This window comes from Athene cunicularia (genome assembly GCF_003259725.1).
Source record: "Athene cunicularia isolate RWA chromosome 1 unlocalized genomic scaffold, athCun1 chr1_part2, whole genome shotgun sequence".
NCBI classification, from domain to species: domain Eukaryota; kingdom Metazoa; phylum Chordata; class Aves; order Strigiformes; family Strigidae; genus Athene; species Athene cunicularia.
This window is the reverse complement of record NW_020799092.1, coordinates 45,122,656-45,146,702: the sequence shown is the minus strand read 5'-3', so window position 1 is coordinate 45,146,702 and position 24,047 is coordinate 45,122,656. Positions and strand designations below refer to the sequence as shown.

Genomic DNA, 24,047 nt, shown 5'->3' with positions numbered 1-24,047 from the left:
GTGGAGGACAGAAAACCTCTTTAGGAGTCCCACAGTAGGGCCAGCCAAAAAGTGAGCTGCTTGTATTAGGCAGCAGAGAATCTACATGTGAAACAATATTTCTAAATACCCTAAGATGGGAAAAGTTTCAGTCATAGCTTGCAATCAATATTGACACCAAATCCACAGGTCAAACTGTATTAGTCTATGGTGCTTTTTTTTAAAGTTTTTTTTTCTTCCCAAAGACTTCTTGTACTTCAAGCTGGGGAGTACTGCTATACTGTTAGCACATTCCTGTAGGAACACTGTTGTTACTACCTGTGCTCTGCAGCTTCTCACTTCTCTAACTGGAAGGTTTTGGGTGCTTTTTTTTTTTTTTATGAAGTCACAGTAACACGAGGTACAGATAATTTTTTGAGCAGCTTGGAAGAGACAGACAAAGAGGAATGTTAAACAGGCAGCTGAACCAGTTGAAAGACACAGCTCCACAAGACTGCTATTGATCTTGCCTGGATGCTGCTGTATCTTCTAGCAATGATGTGAGTGACAAACAAGTGGATACCTTACTATCTCACACTAATTTTTCTGTTGCTAAGCTTTTTCCCCATTAGGTTTCCACAGGCTAATGATTTTTTCACCTTGAAATAGTGTATAGCAGGTTCATATAGCCTTCTCTTTTGTTGTGATTCTCTGACTGAAAATAAAAAAAAAAAAAAATACAGAAAGACTGGACCAGTAGCTGGGTGGAACACAGAGGTGTATTTCAGTGAATAAGGAAGACTGCTGTGGAAATAGAAAAAACCTGAAATCTCTGACACTCTCTCCTTTAACAGCAAAACATTGGCAAATTTACAGCAAATCCATTTGGAGAAATCAGTTTGAATCCCCCCATGACACCCAAATGCCCTACACTTTACATTTGCTTTCCTCTGCTCTCTCTGTGCTCTTTTTCATTCACAAAAATCAATGATTCTTTTCCAGCACCTGCTCAGCAATCATACATGCTACAGCTCTGATGTGCATGGGACAGCCAATTGGTTGTTCCCCAAGGAACCTGTTGAGTAAACTCACATATAAGGACCCTCACAAGTCCTTATGTGCAGAAACACACAGCCATTTCCTTGAACTTGCTTTCTTTCACAAAAATACAACAGAATGTAGGGGAGGTATGTTTTTACATACATTACCCAGCATGAGTTACAGAAAGGGTCTAATGCAAAACACTATTACAGCCGCCTCTAGCTCTAGGAAGGTTGAGACAACTGACCGTGAGCACTCAGTGCACAAGTGGAAGGTACTTTGAAACTGCAGTGGTCAGTCTAGTGTGTAAGGCACAGAATGGGACTGATGTCATCCCATTCTGTGCCAGATCTGGGCCTTCATTTGCTGTACCTCGGGGTATTTTACAGAATAACCAATGGTGGGGAATGTGCAGCGGGCACAGTTGTGTCAGTCCATTCAGAATCAGCACTTTAGGGATTAGCACCCCTATTTTCTGTAGGAAGTAGCAGGAGTTGAAATATTAAAACATTTTTTTTCCCCATGAATGGCTCAAAATTTCAGGTGTCAGACATACCATAGGTTTATCACCAGGACAGCTTTGACTGTATGCCATTCCTTTGCAAAGCTAGATTGATGAAATGCAAAAATCAGAGTCGATCTATTTCTCACAAGGCACTTAAAATCCATGGCCAATTGAACAAATCTGAGCCCAGGTATCCAACCTAAAGAACTGGCAGAACTTCCAACAGACTGGATGAATTCTGTTTCTAAAACCTATGGCTTTAGCAGTGACACTCTCCATACAGACTATACAGCACTTTACAGCTGACAGTGAAGCAAGATAAAAGCACTCAGAGATTCTGTGTGCATTCACATCCACTTTTTTCATTAACTGACAGACTATTTGTTACTATCAAACAGTATCTTAAATTGCACTTAATGAATCTTGTCATCCTCCATGTGGTTTGCTTATTGTATTCTTAAGGACTTTTTTTTTTTTTTTTATTAAATGAACACCAACCCAGAAAGAACACTGTGTCCATTAAAACGCTCTGCAAGACTGATACACCTAAAGTTTTCCTGACTCCTCACAGTCCAGTGGTAAGATTGTATCGCTATCTGCGATAGTGAGACTCATAATCGTCTACTGTACTGTGACCCCGCTGTTTCCCTTCTCATGTTTCCCTGAGACTGCCCTAGTGATAGGTGGTCAACCTCCTCCAACGGTCTGCCTTTTCCACGGCCTTCAGCAAAACAAGAGCCAAAACGAGGAATGGCTAGTTAGTTTACTGTGCAAGAGAAAGATTTGCTGAGTGTAGGGAAGTTGTTCTCCACCTTTCTCCTTCCCCTGTGCTTCTCTCCGCTAACACCTTCCTTCTTTCTCCAGGCTTGTAGTTCACCAGCTCATAGATGCACAGAGATGAAAAAACCCACTTTTGGCACTGGTTTTTGGCCACATCCTAAAATATTCCTTAGGCTATTTTGTTAACATTTTGGATTTCCTTTGTAGGGATATTTTCATTCACTCACATTTAACACCAACTAGGTGACTGGCTAAGTCTCCCTTACCCACACAGAGCTGACTGATGGTTATTTAGATAGTAAACCTTCTGGGGTGGCAGGCTGCTCATTTATGTAATATCCTTTCCTTGTACTCCAAAGATAGTCTGATCTCAACAAATCCCTAATCTCCATTTTGTAAAGAAGGGAATATTAATTACATATTTTTTAAGATGATCTAATTAAGAAATTGAGATTGGGATCATGGGTCAATGATTTTGAGAGGCAAATTAGCAGCAAGGAAGAAAGGCAGGAACAAGACTTCTGCAGTGTCTGAAGGGGACAGGAACAACATTCAAGATGCCCTACAGCTGGGTTGCACCATTCTCAGTCACTCAGAGCAGTATTATTTGATTCCTCATACTTTTGTGACTGTAAAGGTCGTGAAACACACACAGGGCACCGATGCACAGTACTGGTCTGGTATTCTGGTCTACTAATACTGCACAGTGTTTGCACCCTGGCTTTGTTCATGCTTCATTTATCAGAGTAACCTTTTTTCATCTCAGATCTTATGGGAAAACTAGAATCAATGCCAGCTAGCAAGCTCTGATAATGATTTCTGAAAAGCTAAAAGTCACTGACTGTTTCTAATTCTCCCCTGAGAGCTAGAACACAAAAAATATTAATAAGTTTAATGACATGTGAGGCTTTACCCTAAAATATATTTTGGAACAGAGTAAGTTGGCATTACATATTGCAAGCAATATTTGGTCAGTGAGGATGGTCGTTTCTTTAATAATATAGCAACTATTTAAAAATTAAATATTGTTCTTGTTCAAAGGATCAGTGGCACTCTCCAAGGCCCAACTTATAACATGTCATAAGATATGTGTGCTCTGTTCTGGTTCAGCTAGGATAGGGTTAAGTTTCCCCAGCAGGGGGAAAGGATGTCCAACTGGGTTATTCATACCATGCTGATAGCGTTAGAGCTGGGAAGCTTTCCTTTGTGGCTTTGGTTAGGGGAAGCGCATGCGGCAGGCTGGCTGTGTCCGTTGCGGTATATCTCTGTATATCTTTTGTCTTGTTTATTGTTATTACTGCTAATTGTTGTTATTATTGCTATTGTTGTTGTTCAGATTGTTATTTATTACATTGCTGCATTAAATTTCTCCTTATTTCAACCCTGGGGTTTGTGCATCACTTCCAGCCTGTCCGGCTCAAGGGTGGAGGAGGGACAACGGCAACGTGGTCTCTGGTCCCAGTAGGGCCTAAACCACCACAGTGCTCCTAGTGTTCCCTTGATTATAGAGTATCTGTGTGTTTCAGGCAGGCTGTAGAGTGAGCAACAGTTTTTTCTAATTTTATCCTGTTCAGCTAGAATTAAAGGGTCCAAAACAGTAGTAAAAAAATATAAAGTACTGTCTTTTCCTTATTGCCAATGACAGCACAGCACTGTAGCTGCTTGGCTACTAATTGAAAGAAAGCTCACAGAGTCCACAGAAAAGCAGGAAATTACTGTTAAGGAAAAAAGCCACCAATGGCATCTTACACCCTCTCACCTTTAGAATAATCAGATTTCAAAAATGAAAAATAGGAATAATTTCAAGAGGATGCCAGCAGAATGACTTATAGTGAAATCAGAGGGACCTCTCAACCTCAGAATGGAAAATGGAGACATTATTCTCTGAATGAATGTGCCACCTATCTCCTCCCCTGTACACAAGCCATTTCATATTCTTGTCAACTGACTGGCACAGTCTTTCCATTTTCTTTTTCTTGCCTAATTCATGCAGTTCATTTATATGCCTCTAATTCAGCCAAGTCCTTCAAATCAAAAGCTTAGGTGCTACCTTTACCTAATGTCATACTTTGCAACCCTAGCCCCATCATCCTTCTCAGCTCAGAAATGCCTGCTAACCAGATGAAGAACCATCCCCACCTTCAAAGCACTGACATCAGTGTGAGTGAGGATATACTCAAAATCCACGTGAACTTTCTCAGGCTTTCTCTCATGTTCAGACCACAAAAGCCTGCCCAAACCCTTTTTGCTCAAAAGATTTTCCCCAATTCTTGGGACACTCCTTCTTCCTACTAACTCTGTTTCATGCTCAGACATCCTTCATTTTTACTAGGTCCCTTCTCTGCTCAAAAGCTGTATTAAATCCAGATCTCTTAACTTATCTGTATTCTCTTTTTGTGTACCCTGTTAATCTAAATCGCAATTTATCTATAGCTGAATTTACAACAGAGAGGGGACATGGTGGATGGAGCCTGTACAGAAGATCCTGGCTTTGAGGCTAGTCTGAATGCATTTTAAATAAGCTCAGGCTCTGAAATTTCTTTCATTTGTTACCTTGAAAATTAATATAGTAAGTTTCTACATAGTAAATTCAGATGGCACTTAAAAGAACTACTGAAAACTCAAATCTCCACTCCTGATGGCAGTCCATGGTTTCCAAACTTGGGAGCATAGCTATAAATATACCTTATGGTTAGTTTGGCAACCTGGGCTTCAAACACCATCTTTCTATTGAAGGATGGCTCCTGAAAACTGCCCTAGAACACTATATAGCGTTAGATTTGATTGTGGAATGTTTGCAGAAGTCAGCAGTGATGGAATCTTGCCTACATTTCATTCCAGGAATGGAACTCACAAGTAGTTACTTTTAAAAACTATCTCCCAAAACAAGAAAGACCCTGCAAACAATATGTAAAGTCCTCTGCTGAGACCCTGCAACACAAAACACTGTTTTCTATAGTGCACAAAGCATAGATAAAATCACAGAACCATTGAATCATAGAATGGTTTGGGTTAAAAGGGACCTTTGAAGGTCGTCTAGTCTAACACCCCTGCCATGGGCAGGCACATCTCTCACTAGACTAGGTTGCACAAAGTCCCATCTAACCTGCCCTTGAACACTTCCAATGATGGGGCATCTGTAACTTCTCTGGGCAACCCGATAGACAGATAGGTATGTACAAAAAGAACTTCTCATACTTATTTTTCTTGTAAGTAAGACAGGAAATGAAATACGCAAGAACTTTAATTTCTTCAAAACACTGCAGCTCTTGCATGACTCTGTACCTGACTAATCACAACAAATAGAACAAATAAGGACAACAAAATCTGCATCTCTGCCTGCAAACTAAGACACAGCTGGTGTGTCAAATTTTACATCTGCCAGCCTCGAAAGTAAGCCTGTAAGCGCACACTACTACAGGTAATATAAAGTGCTGCAATGTGGCAGGTGCACCCGCCCAAGGAGAGGAGAGTTCTTGGCTGCTGAAGTGTAGCAGCTCGGGGCTGCCTTTGCTCTCAGGGCTCCGTAGTAACTGGGGCCTTTGGCCAACGGGAGCTGCTACTGACCACAGGTCAGATTGGGTCTGGGTATCAGTGGAGTCCCCTGGGAGCCATTGGGAGCTCGTCCCCTGGAGCAGCAGCTGTGGTGAGGACTCTCCCCTTGGGTCAGGACGCTGCCCAAGGAAACTCCTCAAGCGGCTTTGAGTCAGGATGCTGCCCTGAGCAGGTTGTTAGGTGAGTGACAGAGCATTTTGGGTTGCTGTCAGACCCTAAGGAGTTGTGCTTTGTTCTGTGTTTTGGGTTGTTGTTAAACCCTAAAAAGTTCTTCTGTTCTCCTCTCACAGACATTTGAACCTGTAATTTATGGAGAGCCAGTTAATTGTGTTAATAATAAATTTTTAATTTTTGGTGGTTGGTTGCTTATTTGAGAACCTCCGTAACACTCAGAAATTATGTCTATTTGCCATAATGACCCTAAGTTTCCATCTAACGGGAACAGTAATAATTAGGACAGGAATAGATTCTCTTCAAAAGTCTACAGAGCACAGAGCCCCTCACTGCCAGCACTTGACAGATGGGAACAAACACTGAGAGCACCCAAACTTTGTGTCAAGCTGACAATTCCCATCTGCCTCTGGCTCTACCAGGATAATGACATCTTGGACAATCTCAAAGCATTCAGAGCAAAGGTGTGCCCTGGACAGTTTGGACATCTTGATAAGAAAGTGCACATGAAACAGCTGAGGCAAAGAAGGACATACCAACACTGTGGTAGTGAGGTACCTGAGCTGTGCCTGTCTCCCCACCATGCCAGTGGGAGCTGAAGCCCTGGAAGCAGCATAACCACACGAGCTGGGTGTTGGGCCTGTAACAGCCACTTCTGCTTCTCACCAGGGTGGCTGACCCAAGCGCAGCCCCACTCCCATGTGGCTGAGCTCCTTGGTGTACCTGAGGTGCATGACTAGACCTTGTTCAAGCGTCCTCTGTACTGAGCCACAGTGTCTCATACATGCATGATTACTTATTACGTGCATGCACTAGTGACCTCTGCACACAAACTAAGTGCAGTCTTTCCCCTGGAAAGCTGGCTTCAGGTGTGCTGCTGAACACTGAAATCAAACGACTTGGCTTGGTTGAACAGGCAGGAGGTTTCACACTAGCCTAAAACACTCATCTGCCAAGCCTATTAGGTGAATATAAACGAGAAGAAAAATGAAAGTAAACTCTACATTGTTGTCCATAACAGATAATATGAATTTCTGATGCTACAAGTTCATCCTGTCAGTACCACTTTTTCCCCCCAAAACTGGTCTCTTTTCAATAATCTATGATCTAATACAGCTGTCTTATTACAAGCTTATTAACTGCCCTCTGTTTCAGCTTTGGTATCGCTGAGCAGCAGTTCAGCAAAAACATTTCAAAGAAATAGAAAAAGCAATTTAGGTAAATTGCCCTCAAACCCAACACAGAAGCCATGGTTCTGAACATAAGATCTTTGATCCCACACTGCAAAAATAACTCAGGATTGCTTACCTGTTGCCTATATATTTCCAGCCTTTCCCTTCCCAATGTTTGTTCAGTAATACAGCAATACAGAAACAGCACTACTGGGAGCATTCACACATTTGAAGTAAAAGAACGTTTCTATATCCCCTGTTCTCTGCAGCATATATTTCCAGCCAAAAAAATTCCCCATGTTTCTTCTCCCAAAACCCCAAGCAATAACCTCTAGAAACCCAAGCACCCCATAACTGATAAGAGTCGCAACAATGAGAAGTGCACTCTTTCATCCGCTTCCTGAGTAGGCAAACTGACAGCTTTCTGGCAGTGTCACCCCTGGCAAGGTTCCTATGTGGTTCTGCTTTTGCCGTGGGACAAGCCATTTACCTCCTGCCAGAGCAGCTCCTGCTGCCAGGCTCGGAGGGACTCCAGGTCCCCTCATGTCCCTCTCTGATGATGTTCTTCTTTTTGAAGATGTTCCACTGCTCATAATGTACACAATTCAGTAATTACTGAATTTGTGTAAAAGAGGAATTGTGAAAAGCCTTTTCTGGGTGTGTTTCCTTTCTTTTTATTTTTTTTTTTACCTGTGAAATCCATCTAAATTTACCTAAGCTGTAAAGATCTTGAAAAATTAGAGGTCACAGTGCTCTGAAGAAGGCTATTCCATTCAATACTGCTGAGCTGACTATGACAGAAAGACTGTGCTTATGCAAACTGCAAAAACCTAAATGAGTTGATAAAAATCAGCAGAACATCAATATAAATCATTATAAAAATATATGCAGGTAAAAAGAAAGCTCAGAACTGTCTGTTTACAAACTGAATGACATGAAAAGGATAATATTATGGTCACCATGTGGGCACAAAACACATAAACTTAATGAACCCCAGAATGAATACTGTGTAGATGAATTATTTTTACCTCCCTTCTTTAATTAAATAATCACATATTCTTCCTTCTTCAAGAACCTCATGCAGAAGGTAGACAGTGCCTATTTAATGAATAACAACACTTTTTTTCTTTTTTTTCCCATGCTCATGCCTTATACTAAACAGTGTTCTCAACCTTCTCTGAGCATATGTGAGCTACTGTATGGTGCAGCCTCTGAATATTCATTACAACACAGGTTTATTACTGATTTTATCTTCTAACTACCCTTTAGAGCAAAAGCATGGTATTTTCCCCACTGTATAGATAAACAAATGAGGATCAAATAAATGAAGGTCGAAAGCATCCAGTAGTCCAGAAAGGATGATTTGAGACACCTACACTGGGGTTCACTGCACTGAAACACAGGCAACTGTAGAAAAGACCTGAGGTAGCTACACCTGAGCTAGAGGCCTAAATTCTCTCTACAACCATCAGAAAAAAGTGGCATTTAAAAAATGTGTTTCACCTGCCCTAGTTTAGGCATACAACATTTTTTCCATAGTTTTCCCATACAACAAAGATGAGATGAGCTATTCTTTAGAACATTTCATGTGACTGTTTTTCAGATCACTTAGTACTACGGAGCAGGTGACTGATGAAGAAAAAATGTATGCAATTGTTCCAATTAAAATCTATATCATAACATATATACTCCAAGGCATCTGAGTAAGGCTGCATGGACATCTTCAATTCTTGCATTTCCCATCCCTGGAAAGCTGAACTGAAAAGAACTCTGCAAAGATAATGGAAAAGCTTTCCACAATATACACAAAATCTGTTGCAAAAGTTGTCACAAAATGCTGCTTCTCCTGAGCACACTGAGCTGTATCCTTTCAAAGACTTCAAAATGTAGCTAAATCTGGGTGGATTTTCACTGGAATAAGCAGAAGAGACTTTCCTGAAAAGGGCTTTCTCTCCCTCAACCAGTACCGGTTGAATTGCATGTCAGTGTCCCAGTGCTACAAAGAGATAAATCTTCACAAAGAAAAGTTTCTCCAACTTTCTCATCATAGGCAAAACAACTTTCTCTAAACTCATTCCAGGAAATGGCAAAACAACTTTGCTTGAAAGTGCTTAAAAAAGAAATTTAAAAAATTGCAGACTTAGGCAGTTACCTGGGGGAATGAGGAAGAGGGGCACAACAAAACCAGCATAAACTGCTGAAGTTTTCACTGTTCTTAAAATCATGGGTTTTAAAAAAATAATTTTAAAATCATGTTTTGGTTTGTGTTTTTTTTTTTTTTTTTAAATCAGTTTACGGGAGACTCAGAAAAGTAATTCATCCTGCAAGGGGGAATCATAAAGAAGCACATAAAGGACAGATCCTTTCTTCTCTGCTTTTCCTTTGTAGCTGTTTTCTTGTGTAAACATGGCAGCTGATACTCTTTCCACACTCCATATCAGCTGAAGAATGGCAGAATGCACTGGGATAGACCAGCACCACCAATGCCTTGACATGATCTATAACATCAAATGCTAACATTTGAAGTCTGGTCTGTTATATGAAAGACAGAAAGTAAATGCATGGTGGCTGTTCACCGAAGTTTCTTTAGCATACTGAGGGTGAAGACTTTTGCTGTGATCTAGATCCAAATGGGGATGACCTATAAAATTTACCACAAAACTGGTAATTTCATGCATGTACACCCCGTTCCCACACTAATGCTGAAGGACTAGAAGAGAAAATCTTAGCAAATGAGTAAGAGAAAATGGGCCTGGAACACTGTTTTTTCATTAGTAGACAGGAGAAGACTGAGTGGTAACTGGGTGCAATTAAACAGTGTAAACATCACTATTTTTAAATAATCTGCATCAGAGTTAGGTCTTTGTAATACAGGTCTTTTCTACACTTCAGATTTGAAATGGCTGTAGAATCCCTGAAGTAGATGCTGGAGATGAAATAAAACATTGATTTAGTGGTGCAAACAATGCTTAAACTAGAAGACTTCTATGCTGGCAGAAAATATTTTTGTTGGTATAAACTTGGTGTGCATTTGATGAGAACTGAGGAGGGAGTCAAAAATGCATGACTCTGCTGTTTATCTCCCTATGAACAAAGCTCTTCAAATGTAGGACAAGAGCTAGATTTTTCTCCTTTGAGTCGTATTTTAAATCCCAGCTGAAGTCAATAAGAGTCTTCCAGCTGAGTCAAACAGGCTTGGACCAGGTCTTGGCTAACTTCATGAAAGTTACCTGATGGCTGACCTGAAGGATCAACAGTTCTCCTCATCCAAAATACTTCAGAAGACAGCACACTGCAGTACTGCCATGGCTAGGGATGAGATGCAGCTTCACAAGCATGCAAAAACGACTAAATTCTGTGGAGAGAATCACCTGGCAGAGCATACTCAACAGTCAAGATGAAACTATAGATTCAGCTAAAAATGCAATCCCAGGGTGATACCTGAATTAAGCACTTATTTTAAAATGAGGAAGTTAAATGTGAATAACAACAGCTAGTTATAAATTGCTGGTGGCCTCTCTAAGCCAAAAAATGGGAGGAAGAATTGCAGAGAGAGTTTGTTTTCTTTGCAGCTATGGGGGATGCTGTGCCAAAATCATATTAATGATGGAGGGGAAACCGCAGGCTCAGTGAGTTTCCAGTTCACATGGGTTTTTGTTGTTGTGGGTTTTTTGGTTTTGTGGGTTTTTTTGTTTGTTTGTTTGTTTGTTTGTTTTAATTTAAGTTGCTTGAAACCTTTAGATTTCAATTAAGAACAGGCAAGATGACCTGAATCAGCAATAGCTTTTGAATATAAATTAAAGGATAAAGAAAAACCCAACTAGGAGTTTTTAAAGAAAGTGTTGAGGGACTTCCTAAGTAATATAAAACAAGTCCCAAAGCTCTGTCTCAACGTGTACATTTTACCACCTTTTCATGTATATAACCTTTGGATTATCTGCCAGAAAGAAGCGAAACTAGCCCTGTAATTCAGAGGCACTATGGGTTATAGATGCTTGTGTTTAATACAATAGGAAACCTTACCCTAGAAAGCCCTTTCTTTCTCATGCACATCCCCATCTCTGTTCCTTCACTGTCTGCCTCTTTTCTCCCCAGAGCCTCATTGCCTCTGATGCCCTACAGCCAATTTCATCTATTGGCAAAGCACTACTCTGCTTCCAATTTCATGCAGCTAACCTGAAGGTCTGGGTCACCACATGACTTGACTCACTTCCAAGAAAGAGTGCTTTTATACTGGTGTGGGTTCTGCATGTAAAAATGCAGTTCTATCAGCGAGGGAAGAAATGTCTGGAGGCACAAAAGAGGAAGGAAGAAATCTCAGCTTGCCACAGCTTTACCTGTAACCTTGGGAAGCTGTCATATCCTTCATTACTCATCTCTTCAGGAGGGCTCGACACTCTTTGTTTGGCTGCAGTGAGCCATGACTTCCCTGCTAGAGTCAGAATTGCATTTAAAGATGAAACCGGTAAATGGTCTAAATAAGTACTTTTCATAAAATCATTGCCACCCTCTTCTCCTCCTCCAAGAAGAAAACAGGTAAGATTTAAATGAAACCTGCAGTCAGGTGCTTGCCTTCAGTTTATTTCAAATGCACGTTAAGTTATCACAGAAACATAATTTTGTTAGAGTCCTCCAGCACCTACATTGAATAGCAACATGACCAATCAATAACAGCTGCCAGAATATTCTGGCTAGTTTCCTTACAAATGAAAATCATGAGACTCACAGGTCAAACACCACTAATATGAACCACCAATAAATTGATTAAAAAAAGAAAAATGCAGTGATATTTTTGGCTGAACATAGGCTAAGACACAGAACATTTTTTATCAGTATTGTTTCCCCAAACCACTCCGATAAATATTGACTTCATAGGCTATGAAATGATCTCTTTAAATGAACAAAGCATGGTAACCAAGCATTTAGGAAAAAGGTGCAAAGACAGGTTATTATGCGTGTTTAAAATTACTGTAGGGGAATGAGGTTTGAATTGCAAATGCACAGAGAATGTAACATTTCACTCACTGTATAGCTAAGTAGCACCACTGGAAGTGTAATTCTGTGTAACAAGATCATATTGTAAGATGTGGCACTGATGCAATTATTTTTGAATAACTATGCTGATTTCAAGACAAACTCATTCAGCTTAGATGTTGATTTTTTTTCCCCCCTACCTACATTTCCATCTCACAGGCCTTAGTACTGTCTTCTCTGAGCAGTACACATCTCCCATGTGCTGAATGCTACATGGTGCAATCTCACAGGATCTGTTTCAGATCTCATTCACATCACTTTTTCACTAGAACACCATTAATTGAGGCAATTCACATTCAGGCAAAATATGTGAAAATATTCATACTTTAAAACCCATCCTTTTTCAGCATAAACATTCTGTAAAGTGATGAATGAACAATGAACCTTAGTGTAAAGGGATGAAAAGTTGCCCTACTGCATCCCAGCTTAACCTCGTAGTTTATGCCCAGTACAGGTGTTCCAGGAAATGATCTGAGGGATTCTTGGATTTTCTCCCCTTGCCCTAAACTGCCAGTCTGGGTGTGTCACACCCATGAAAAAAAAGTCAAGAGGATGGAGTAGTTCAGTTCTGGATTTTTTAAACATCTCCCTCAGGGAAATTCTTGGGAGACACTTCATGTTTTCCTCTCCCTGGAATGGAGGCAGGGATGGAGACTTTGCTCCGGCTGTTATTTCCTTAGAGATGGGTCTATTTAGAGACAGCTTCTGGGGTTACAGCCCAAGTACTCTCTAATATAAAGAAAATAATATCTGTCCCTTATTCCTTAGTCTCTCAGATTACTGCAGTGCCACTAAACCAAATCCAAGGCTGAATTCTTTTAATTGGATTTTTTTCTGATTACTGATTTTGTCTGGCATTGAATTGTGTGGCACATCCTTTAATCTTCAAGAAGCTTAATTATCATCCTCTTTGTAAAATTGTCACACCTGCACTCTGAATTTAAGTACTTCAGCTACCTGCCCAATTTTTTTTTCAGACCAGCACAAATCAGGATACTTCATTATCCTTGCTATTCTGCTGTTGACCAGCATGCTAACTAACAGGTAAGTCAATTTACTGAAAGACCTCTTGACTAACTTCCAGCTGACAAGAGGTATAAGCATGTAGTAGAGATATCAATTTTCTTTCATGCTGCATTTCATGGCACATCTGGATAACCCTCATGCGAAGTTCAAAGATTTGATCAATCCTTTTTTCCCATCTTTTACTAAATATATATCAGGGTTATCTGCTCCTTTCCTCTGCTTGTTTAAAGCCTGAGTGGTGGACAGGATATATTATTACAGCAACTTCCTTCTTCCATCATTTGTTTTTAAATACTTACGCAAAGAAGCACAATAGCATATTTTTAATAGGCAAAGGCTGCTTCCATTTGAGGATCCAAATCCTTGAAATAGCATCCAAAAATTCCGACCACGTGCTTTGTGAGGAGATAGGAATTATGGATTAGGAAGGTTCTACTTTAATGAATGCCCATCGGAAAACGCATCAGGTATTTCAGACTTCTTCTGAATTGTACAATATTTAGACTAACTGTGTACAAGTATAGTTTTCACCCTCCTGACAAGTGTTTGATGACAAATTTGTCTATTACTCTCAGTATCCAGTAAGTAGACCAGAATATTTTCATATACAAAGTGGAACTTGGAAGTTAATAACTCCTCCACCCCTTCCTAGTTATTTATGACAATTAAATTGTATTTTTATTTTTCTGTTACAGGGACATCTCATTTCACCTTTATAGTTTTTTCTCCCATACAAAGCAATGTTTATTAAGCTGCTTTTAATGAGGCCATGGTTTCAAAAGCACTAGAGAGAAATGTTAATTGGACCTGTTAGAGTAATTTGTAACTTATATGGTTCAGCTAAATGCCATTTATTTCTCTTCAGGGATTATCAAGAAGTTTGTATAGAAAGAAATATCTGTAAGATTTACAAAATCCTTGTAAAACATGACAACTCCTCCCTTCTGTAATCATCTGCTACCAACATGGCTATCAAACTGCAACAACAAATCATAACCAGACAGAAAAAAGAAAGTAAAAGAATTCTGTAGGACAAATATACTTGGGAATCACAGACTTCTCTCATGAAAACGTTTTGATTTTAAATGCTTACAACTTGGCCACAGTTCAAACATTTGTTGTGACTTTTTCTTATGATGGTTACCTCTCTCAGGCTGTATATTTTTTTCTTCCCTTAGTTATTTCAGCTGAAACAGGTCAGCTGTGTCTGAGAACATCATTAGGGAAAACCACACTGTTTTGCCTCCACACAGAAAACTCTGTAGGCTTTATATTGAAAATTCATGTTCTCTATGTGTCTTCATTACCTGACAGATCTGGAACAGAGAATAAAGAAAAAAGCCAGGTGGAGGGGAGAGTAGGACTTTTTGGGCAAGAAGGGGAGGAACTGAGGTGAGAAGGTGATTAATCTGAAAAGAAGTGGCAGTACAAGAAACTTGGGAATGGTTTGCTAAGAGATAGAGACAAGAGAAAGGGCTAAAGAAGGACAGGCATGAAAACTGCAAGAGGCCTTCACGCAAGGAAATCAGCAGTGTGAGAGAAATTTGTTGGAAAATTACCTAAGCAGTCTTTGGCAAAAGACAGAAGAAAAAACTAGGCTGTAAGGAAAGGGATTAGCATGTTAGGGATTTAAGACCTTCTGGAAAAGAAAATTCAAACTAGGTCACTAAGGAAAGGGAAAAAAGACAGTAATGCAGCTAGGAACCAGGATAAGAACAAAGAATGGAGGAAAAAAAGCATCACGCTTGCATGAAACAGACTGGAAGGAACATGGGATCCTGAACCTATGCTGTTACCTGCTGTCAGCAAACATCTTTGAAACTTACTGTTCACATGTGTCCCCAGGAAGGACATAAGTACTGTGCTGCACCGCTGGTCTGATAACCAGGCTAACAGTGAGCAGACTGGTGAGCTAAATGGTTCTCAATGTTTTGAGGAACTACATGGGTACAGGCATAATGTCAAATATAAAGTTTTTCCCACAGAGAAACATGGGTAAAGATACATAAAGCCATCAATACTCTGAAGGATGTAAGCTCACACAAATATTGGGAAACAGTTGCTTATGCAATATTATGTTACCACTCAGTAGATGGAGAAATACTATTTTCTTACAAGGCGCCATTCCACCTGCTTTCACACTCAGTAGCCCTCATGATGAAACAAGTGTCCTATCCTTAAGACAAAGCACTGTAAGTTTTGAGGGAGCTAGCAGTGAATGAGTTGGGTGGCAGGTGTGTAAGGCATAAAGAGGGAACTGCAAGAAAGAGAAAAAGGTCATGTAACATGGGGGAAACATCTGAGTGCCGCTTTAAAGTACCAGTTTCTCTTTCTGTCACAATTTCTGTAAAGGCTGGAAAGGACATTTAAACTGTATTGGTCACTAATTGCAAGCATTTTCTTGTTTCACTATTAGCAGTCAGCAGCCGGATCTCTTGATCACAAAAAGCACTGATGAGCCAAGAACCGTGTTTTGAATTTGTCAGCCCAAAATGCTGTTTTCTAAATTATAATGCCTATTTACCTTAGGTTTCCGTGCTACCTATTTATCTCAAGAGGTGTTGAAAAGGTATTTATCTTCCTTTTAAACCCAGTAAACAGAATAGATTAAAGCAGGTAAGCAAGCAAGAATTGATGCCTGACTGATAGATACCAATCCTCTTACAAGCTCATAATGAGACTCAGTGAAGTCAGCATATCATAAATATCTAGTAGCAGCATGAGAGATGAAGGGTTAAAAGGAATAACCCCCACTTGCTATTATAAACAAGCAGTCCTGAAAGCCAGAAAACTCAACAGCAGAAGAAAATCACAAGCATGAGACTTCTCTGAAGGAAAAAGCCTTTTTTGGTGCCAAGGATAAGTCATACCCCAAAACATGTATCTTTTGCTAGATGAAATCCTAACCAGCTCATATGAGAGAGAGAGAGAACTTACTTATTGTATACATCCATGCCTGACTGTCTGTTACTCATGTCCCTGATGCAGGCATCTAGCAGTGACAGCAGAAAACACAAATAATGTGTTTGATAAACAAGGAATTTGTACAGTAAGATGAGAGACTAGCGTGCCATAGCACACACATTTAAATAGCTGCTTAGTTTGCACGTGAACATGAATCGTGCATTGGCCTCCAGGAGAGACAAAAAAATCCCACATTTTACCTAGTGACTTATCCGTGAGTGGATGTTTCTGGAACTATTAGAGGGGGGGGATATGTCTGTGTCATCTTCTGCCTCAAGAAAGAGCCAAAACATTTGGAATGACCTTGGGACACTGAGGTTTTCTCCTTGAGATCTGCATATTGCCTGAAGCACTCAAACCATGGCAGGATTAGGGCCTCAGGAAAAAAACACCAGGAAATTAATAACTTTGCATTCAGAAAAGGATCCAGGCAGTGCCTTCAATAAGCCTGTGCTCTCATACCGAAGACAGAAAGAAAATTCAAAATGAATAGCTGCACAAGGAGGTTATTATCTCTCTTGTGGGTCTTGTGACTGTATTGACACACATCTAGCTGGACAGAAGCTAAGCAGACAATCTCAATCCTGATATTTCCCAAATGGCATGCTCATTTTTTTGACTTCAAACATTGTCTTCTAGCATAATTTGTGTATGTGTTTGTGTAGCAGTATTTAAAGCAGAGTAATACTTCAGCTACTGTGACCTTTGCTTTGCACATGAATTTTCATTCAATCTGTCTCTGAAGCAACATAAGAGAGGAAGCGCTCTTTAAAGGTTTAAGTAACTAATTCATATTTAGAATTTCAAGGGATCTAGGTCTATTGCTCTGTGACAGCCAGGAGACCTGAAGTTGCAGTCAAATGCTAGAGCACGCTACCTATCTGTTCTGTCAAAGACTTTTTAGAGACAAAGGGAATGTTAATTTTAAGTTTATAAAGGATCAGAAGGAAAAAGGCAGAATCCTACAGGTTTCCTTTCAACTTTCAAGGTCTTGCATCATTTATCAGGTTTATGAAGATCTTGAATCTGTCCTTGGAGTCTCTGGAGCTCCTGTTCCTTGGTCTTGTAAAACTCTACAACTCTTAAAGGTCTTCACAGCTCTGGATACATTTGAGTCATACTGCTCTATGAAACTCAAGGGGCAACCCCTAAGTTTTTTTTTTCTCCTATATTTCTTGTCTTGCACAAATTACTGAAAGTCTACACTGGATCACAGATCATCTCACCTGATGTTTAAACTATGAAAGATTTCTCTCCCCAGTGCTCTTCTTGTCAGGCAGAAATACCGAAGGGTGAGGCAGATTTCTTTAAACGGTCTCTCATAAAATTGTTACAGCTTTTTCTTTTTGTTTTTGTTTGTTTCAGAATGTGTGAATTTAAAAGAGACAAAAGGCTTGGACAGTGTTTGTTAAACTGCTGTCAGATTTACTACAAAAAAATTGCATGAATAATTCCCTTTCTAGAAAGTTGTATCAGTGGTAAACACCAAGTTCAGAAAATTGGGGATGTTGCTTTAGCTGAAGTTGACCAGTTCTATGTCAGGGTGACTCTGGTAGCTCGGGACTAAAAAAAAAGCTGATCATACTTGTTTTGCTGAGAACAATTACAGAATGCCACACACCAGCAAATCTATTCCGGCTCAAATAAATGCCAGAACTGTTAAAGAAGCCAGACAGATGAAATTTGCATGTGCAATATTTTCCTTTATTCCTGAAGACCACAGAGTGGTTTGAACTAAGAAACACCCAGTGAAGAGATGAGAGATAAAGATGTTGTGTCTGTCAGGTGTAAACAGCTAACAAAAGTGTACTTTTGTGTGAAAGTCCTGGCAATAGCTAATAGTTTTCTTTAACTACAGTATCCTTGGTGCAAAGATTACCCCAGCATGAACATCCAAGATTTAAGAAGTAGATTGCTCAAAAGCTCAGCAGCAGCAATTTATGAACTATGGGACTAGCCACATCTCCTACATTATATTTTTTTTTTTTTTTTTTTACTCCAGTTTGTCTAGGTTCCAGAAACAATAAAATGTACAGGCTTCCCAGGTGACCTCGTGAAGACTTCAGGCAAAGGAACTAAACTTTGAGAAATATAGAATCTTTGAAACAGCTTATGCTTACAAGAGTATAAAAAGTCAGTTACACACTACAGGACTGTAGCTGAAAAATAGTTCAGGATTATTTTCTTCTTTTAGTGTAACCTTTTCAAATCAAGTTCCAATTTCATGCTTTCAGAATATATTTTACGGCTCTTTCCAGTTTGGCCACATGGAATGCTACTTTACAGGATATAACAATCCGCTAACAGAAGATATTAAAGCAAGTAATGGTACAATTATATTTCTAGGAGTAAGACATTTTACTGAACGTTTATACTGGGAAGACCCTATAGAATGCACCAGGCATATATAACTTTTGAATTGTTGCCTCCTCTCAACAGGCTAACCTACTAAACTAATTGCAAGCATCAGTTGTTGATAAGCCACCTCACCCAATACTCTCTGTCATGGTTCAGCTAGGATAGGGTTAAGTTTCCCCAGCAGAGAGGGGGAAGGGATCTCCAGGTGGGTTATTCATACCATGCTGATGTCAGGTCCGGGCAGCCCAGGAACTTTTTCCTTTGTGGCTTTGATGGTGGGGAGTACGGGGCTGTCTGTAACCACTGTGGTATTTCTCTGTATATCTTTTGTCTTGCTTACTGTTATTGCTGTTTATTGTTGTTATCATTGCCACTGTTGTTCAGATTGTTTATCACACTGTTGTATTAAATTTCTTCTTATTTTAACCCGGGGTTTGTGCCTCACTTCCAGCCTGAGTGGCTGAGGGTGGGGAAGGCACAACGGCAACATGGTCTCTGGTCCTGGCAGGGCTTAAACCAACACAGTCTCCCTCTTGTTCTAGCCTATTTTCATATTCACATCAACCCTGAGGTGTCATTAAAAATAATTTGTCTTTTGGGTAACATAAAATCAGGGAACAGAGTATAATTTCTGTAATTCTTATCTTTCTCTTCATGGCTCATATCCTCCCTTTCATGTTACTCCCAACTTTGACTTCACTGCTCTTGAGCAGAAGTAGGGGAAGATTCAAATCAGCATTGTTTTCCTGGCCCAGCAATCAATGGATTAAGATGAGTGATTTTCAGCCTTTGCAGCATGGTCATAACATAACTGCAAAAAGCAAAGAAAGCTTCCCAACAAAATTTTTCATATCACTGCCAGAAAACTATGCAGGGCATGCAAATTGAAAAAGTCAAAACCTACTGGGATACAGGATAAAATCTAACAAAATCATAATGCATTAGAAAGAAACCCTACTGGACTCCCTCCTTATTTCTTCTATCAGACACCATCTGATACATTTCCCAGTGTTTGACTCCCCTTTCCTTCCTTCCTTTTTTCTGACTCCACAAGTCGCAGGATCTTCTACCTCCCTAAGTTTCCACAGGATAACACATTCATTGCCAGGAAGGCAGGAACAACAAATTCAGATTTGTTACTGAGAACAAAAGGGAGACAGCAGAGTTTATTCAGAGACAGAATGACATGAAGATACTGACTGGTAGGTACTGCCTATACAATTATAAGCCTGTAATTTTCAGTTCTGTATCCTCCTGCACTGAGCTCTACCCAGATAACACTGAAAAGAAGGTTCCTGCCTTGAACAACCTGCAATTTCTAACACAACAGAGCTACTTATCGTGTGGTCTTGTCCTCACATAAACCTGCAAAGATTTCTAAAAGATCCTGAGTGAAATTGAGGCTGATTCCCTCCCTGAGGTATACAGGAGAATGGTGATGGGAGTTTTCTCTCTAGTGAAAGCCTCACTGGGAACTTTGTCTAAAGCCAGGGGTTCTTTTTCAGTGAGATCTTGCTCTTAGAGAAAGTGGAGTATGAAGAATCTGGGTTCAACTGTGATGATAGATAGGGTTTGGTCACCCATCATCTTCCAGAGAAAAAGAAGAAATAAAGGAAAAAACCTAAATTCTAGTTCTCTTCAGCTTACAAGATCACCTGCCTTTTCATTTTCTGCATGGGAGATTCCTGCGCTAAGATGCTGAGCTTTCTCCACCTTTCTGAATGTGAACCTTGCATGACTGTCCAACAGGTCTCCCAGACACCATGCAAACCTGTCATTCCATTCTTGATAGTTAAGTAAAGATAGATAGATAGATAGATAGATAGATAGATAGATAGATAGATAGATAGATAGATAGATAAAAAAGATCCCAACTGTGTCTTGGAGAAGAACAAAGAAGGCTGTTCCAGAATAGACAAGTATCTGACATTATTTTTCTAAGTATTAATCTTTTCCAAGGCTTTAAAGTTGACAGTGCTATTTCACAAATTCCTATGAGGCTGCTTTACTGCTGGGCTAGAAATCTGACCGTGGAACTGAGGAAAAGAAAGATCCCCAAACTGAGAAATATTTTAGTGTGACTGGTGAGTATTTCTATTTCTTGCTGCTGTGAATTTTCTGTAGCTTGCAAAAATGGAGGGGATATGACACTTTCCAAAACAAATGGAAATAATTCAATCCCGAATGTGTTGTGAAAAATCATCTGCTCTCCTTGACTTTCCATAAAACCTCCCATATCTTCAGTAACTTCAGTGAAAGTTTGTACAAAGCCTAAGCTCATTTTTCAAGACATGATTTGCTACCTCTGCATTTCTTAACAAATTTTCTCTTCCCCACTCTTTTCTATGTGGCAGTTTTGTGACTTTTTAATAAGGTCTTGGCCACCTAGTAGCACTGGCAAAAGGCAAAAGAATTCCTGTAAGAGCAAGTAAACCCCTCTTTCATGTGACATAGAAATGCTTACACTTCATTAACCTTTATTATAAACTAGTCACTGGAAAAGTTACTTTGCTAGAATCCACACTATGGTTTCACTCTACAAACCATGAAATGTCAGAATGCTAAATTACAGTAAAATACTGCTCACCTCCTTATGAACCCAAGATTAATGATATGGTGCAGAAGGGAATAGCAGTGCTACTAGAAGCGTAACAGGTCACAATCACTTCTAAAATGGCTCATCAAGAACACGCAGCAAAACATCACAGATGGCTCCCAGAACTAAAGCCCTCCTTCTCAACCTACCCATCACTGAGACATCGTATTCAACCAGCAGAGTTGCTTCCTGTCCACATTGTTTGAGAATACTCATGGCTTCAGCATGTGTCGTTCCAAGCAGTCGGATCCCATCAACACTCAGCAGCCTGTCCCCGGGTTTGATTGTGCCCTCTCTGAAGGGAGATTAAAGGAATGATCTTATATTAATAAAGATAAATTGATTTGGAGATAATACCATTTTTATGCAAAGTAATTCTTTGGCACCCTCTCTGACATCTATTCCTCTTGCCTTAACACTTAACATTTACTTTGACGGTGAGAACGTTCAGAGGGCGCAGTGAAAAGGAAATTGCTTTAATTGAAAAGTCAGCGACTGGAAAATGGCTTAACACACAGCTAAATAATCAAGTCATGTTAAATTGCAACTAAGTATAGCTTCTGCTTCAACATATGCTTTCTTTCTGCCTTGTCCACACAACTTCTCTCTCATACATACATAAACATCTCTCCCAATATTTTCTTTAAAATAAATATGAGGTGCAAACATATGGGTGCAGAAATAGATTGCAAAATATGGATGTCCATTTATATTGATTTTCTTCAAAAATATTCCTTACTTAAATAATTCAATTTTTCTTTTCCTTCTACCTACAGATAATTTGGCTAGAAATGTACACTGTCTCCTAGGCATATCTCATAATGTATTCAGAATTATAATAGAAAAAGAATTACTAACACTGTCAGCTCAAGAACTGGGAGAAAAAGAAAGAAGCAAGGGAGATGATAGTGGGAAGAAAGGGAGTGAAAAAAGACAAATGCTGTCTTGAAATGTTTGCTTCTCAGTTTCCAAGGTCAAAAATGTCAACACAGGCCACAGAAAATTACCTGCTTAAAAGAAACTGCCCTTTAAATTTTTTAATGGTTTAAAGACACAAATTGCTTTTAAAGAAATATAATTCATACATATAAATAAAGTGAATATTTTTTCTTTATATAGATACAAGATGGTGTTACATACAAATATGTTCATTGGGAAAAAAAATCTCTACTCAGAAGTTGTCCAGGTGAAGTTATGTGTGAACTTGTAGGTATGTGCAAATGTTTTAAGAGAATAATACAACAACACCTGAACACATGACAGTATTTTTCTGAAGTGAAAGAGAAAAAGATTGTGGTGTTAGAGTATAAAAATCATAATTAAGAGCTACACCAGTTGTCCGAAGGCTGTAAAAAAATGTGCTCTCATCTATTGCAGGCATTTGTTCTCATTATTTTAGGTTGATTTTTGAAAGTGTTTAATGGGAAAGTATTGAAACATGCAACATAATAAATTAAAGTTCACACACCCCATGATGTACTGAGACTCTGTGGCTGCCTATTAGTGTTATTTTTAAAATTAAATGCATGAATTTCAAAGGGAACGGTTTGAATATATGTATCTGCTTCACTCTAAATCCTAAATTCTGTCCCAAATAATTCACCTTTCTCCAGTTCTCCTTCACATGCACTCCAGTGAAAAATGAATTGTACCTGTCAGCAGGCCCTCCAGGTCTAACACATGTTATTACAACAGGACGAGATTTATTTCTGTCATCATGTGCTCCACCTAGAAAGGGGAAAGTGAGAGAAAGCACACCTTCATTTTATGCTTTTTATGAAAGCTCATTTCCAAAAGGCAAGCCTAAATCTTGCGGCATACACATTTATAGATGTGCTAAAAAGATCAAAAAATTGCCAATCCATTAATATGAACCTCCACTCAATTTATCTTAAATAAAGCTGACCTACTGTATGGTATTGATGATAAAATATTTCTATAGAGTAACTCTTAATACTTGTATATTATTTTCTTAGAACCTCTACTCTGCAAATCTGATAGCGTGAAAATATACTGTTCTGCAATGTTTGCTGTACAAAGAAAAAAATATCTGTACTTCATGTATACTCAGAATAATGAGTGGCCATTGCATAAGGAATTTACACATTAAATAAAGAGTTTTCCCTGAAGAAACTAATAATTCATCATTGGGGTATATTACTTAACAGGTGCACGTTTTCTTCCATTCTCTAAGTCAGTGATACTACTTTTGTTGTACAGTTCAGATCATCAGCATGATTAATCAGATTTCACACCCAATTTATATAAATACTATATGTGAATCTTTTTTAAGAACTACAATCTTCCTGTGGATTTCAGTGGTAGCAGAATCTGGTCTTAAATGAAATGAAGTTTGTCATGTTCTTGATATAGTTGATTAATTACTGTTTCATAATAAAAAATTAGAGCAGTTCATAAAAGCAGTACATGAATGTATGGAAAATGTAATACATATATAACAGGGATTTTTACAAATTGTAAATCATAAGTCTTGAAATGATTTCTTAGTGCCATAAAAACTTATCACTTTTTTTCTGATTTAGAAAATATAGGCAATTCAAATTTAGTAACTCACCTCTTATTACAAATCCAAAAGTGTTCCCCTCTTTATGTAAAGTAACTTCCACAGTTCTAAAGATGAGACCTGATCCTTGAACAGCTAAAAGAAAAAAAATAAAGACTCCAAAACTTTATTATTATTATTTTTCTAATTATGCACACAGATTTGCACCTTTCCTAATTTAAGATAGCTATTGTGTTTCCAATCATACAATTGAAAAAACTACAGAACAGTCAGATTAAAGACCTGTAGTTAAATACAACTCATCCTCTTTTTGAGAGAATTTTTGGCTGGATATTTCGCAGATTGCCAATGATTTGGAAAAAG

At 39.0% G+C, this 24,047-nt stretch overlaps 1 protein-coding gene across 17 annotated transcripts in view; it reads right to left on the bottom strand.

Annotated features, from left to right (window-relative positions):
* The window catches only part of GRIP1 (glutamate receptor interacting protein 1), a 235,284-nt gene that overhangs the window by 58,862 nt on the left and 152,375 nt on the right, over window positions 1-24,047 (bottom strand). For all 17 annotated transcript variants that reach the window (XR_003397644.1, XR_003397643.1, XM_026841100.1 and 14 more), the window contains 3 exons: window positions 23,736-23,819; window positions 22,813-22,888; window positions 21,310-21,455 (listed from right to left, as the gene is read on the bottom strand). Coding sequence is in view for 15 of the 17 variants with exons in the window: in XM_026841100.1 (XP_026696901.1) it covers window positions 21,310-21,455; window positions 22,813-22,888; window positions 23,736-23,819 (306 nt within the window). In the remaining 2 variants the exon portion in view is untranslated. The remainder of the gene's footprint in view (window positions 1-21,309; window positions 21,456-22,812; window positions 22,889-23,735; window positions 23,820-24,047) is intronic.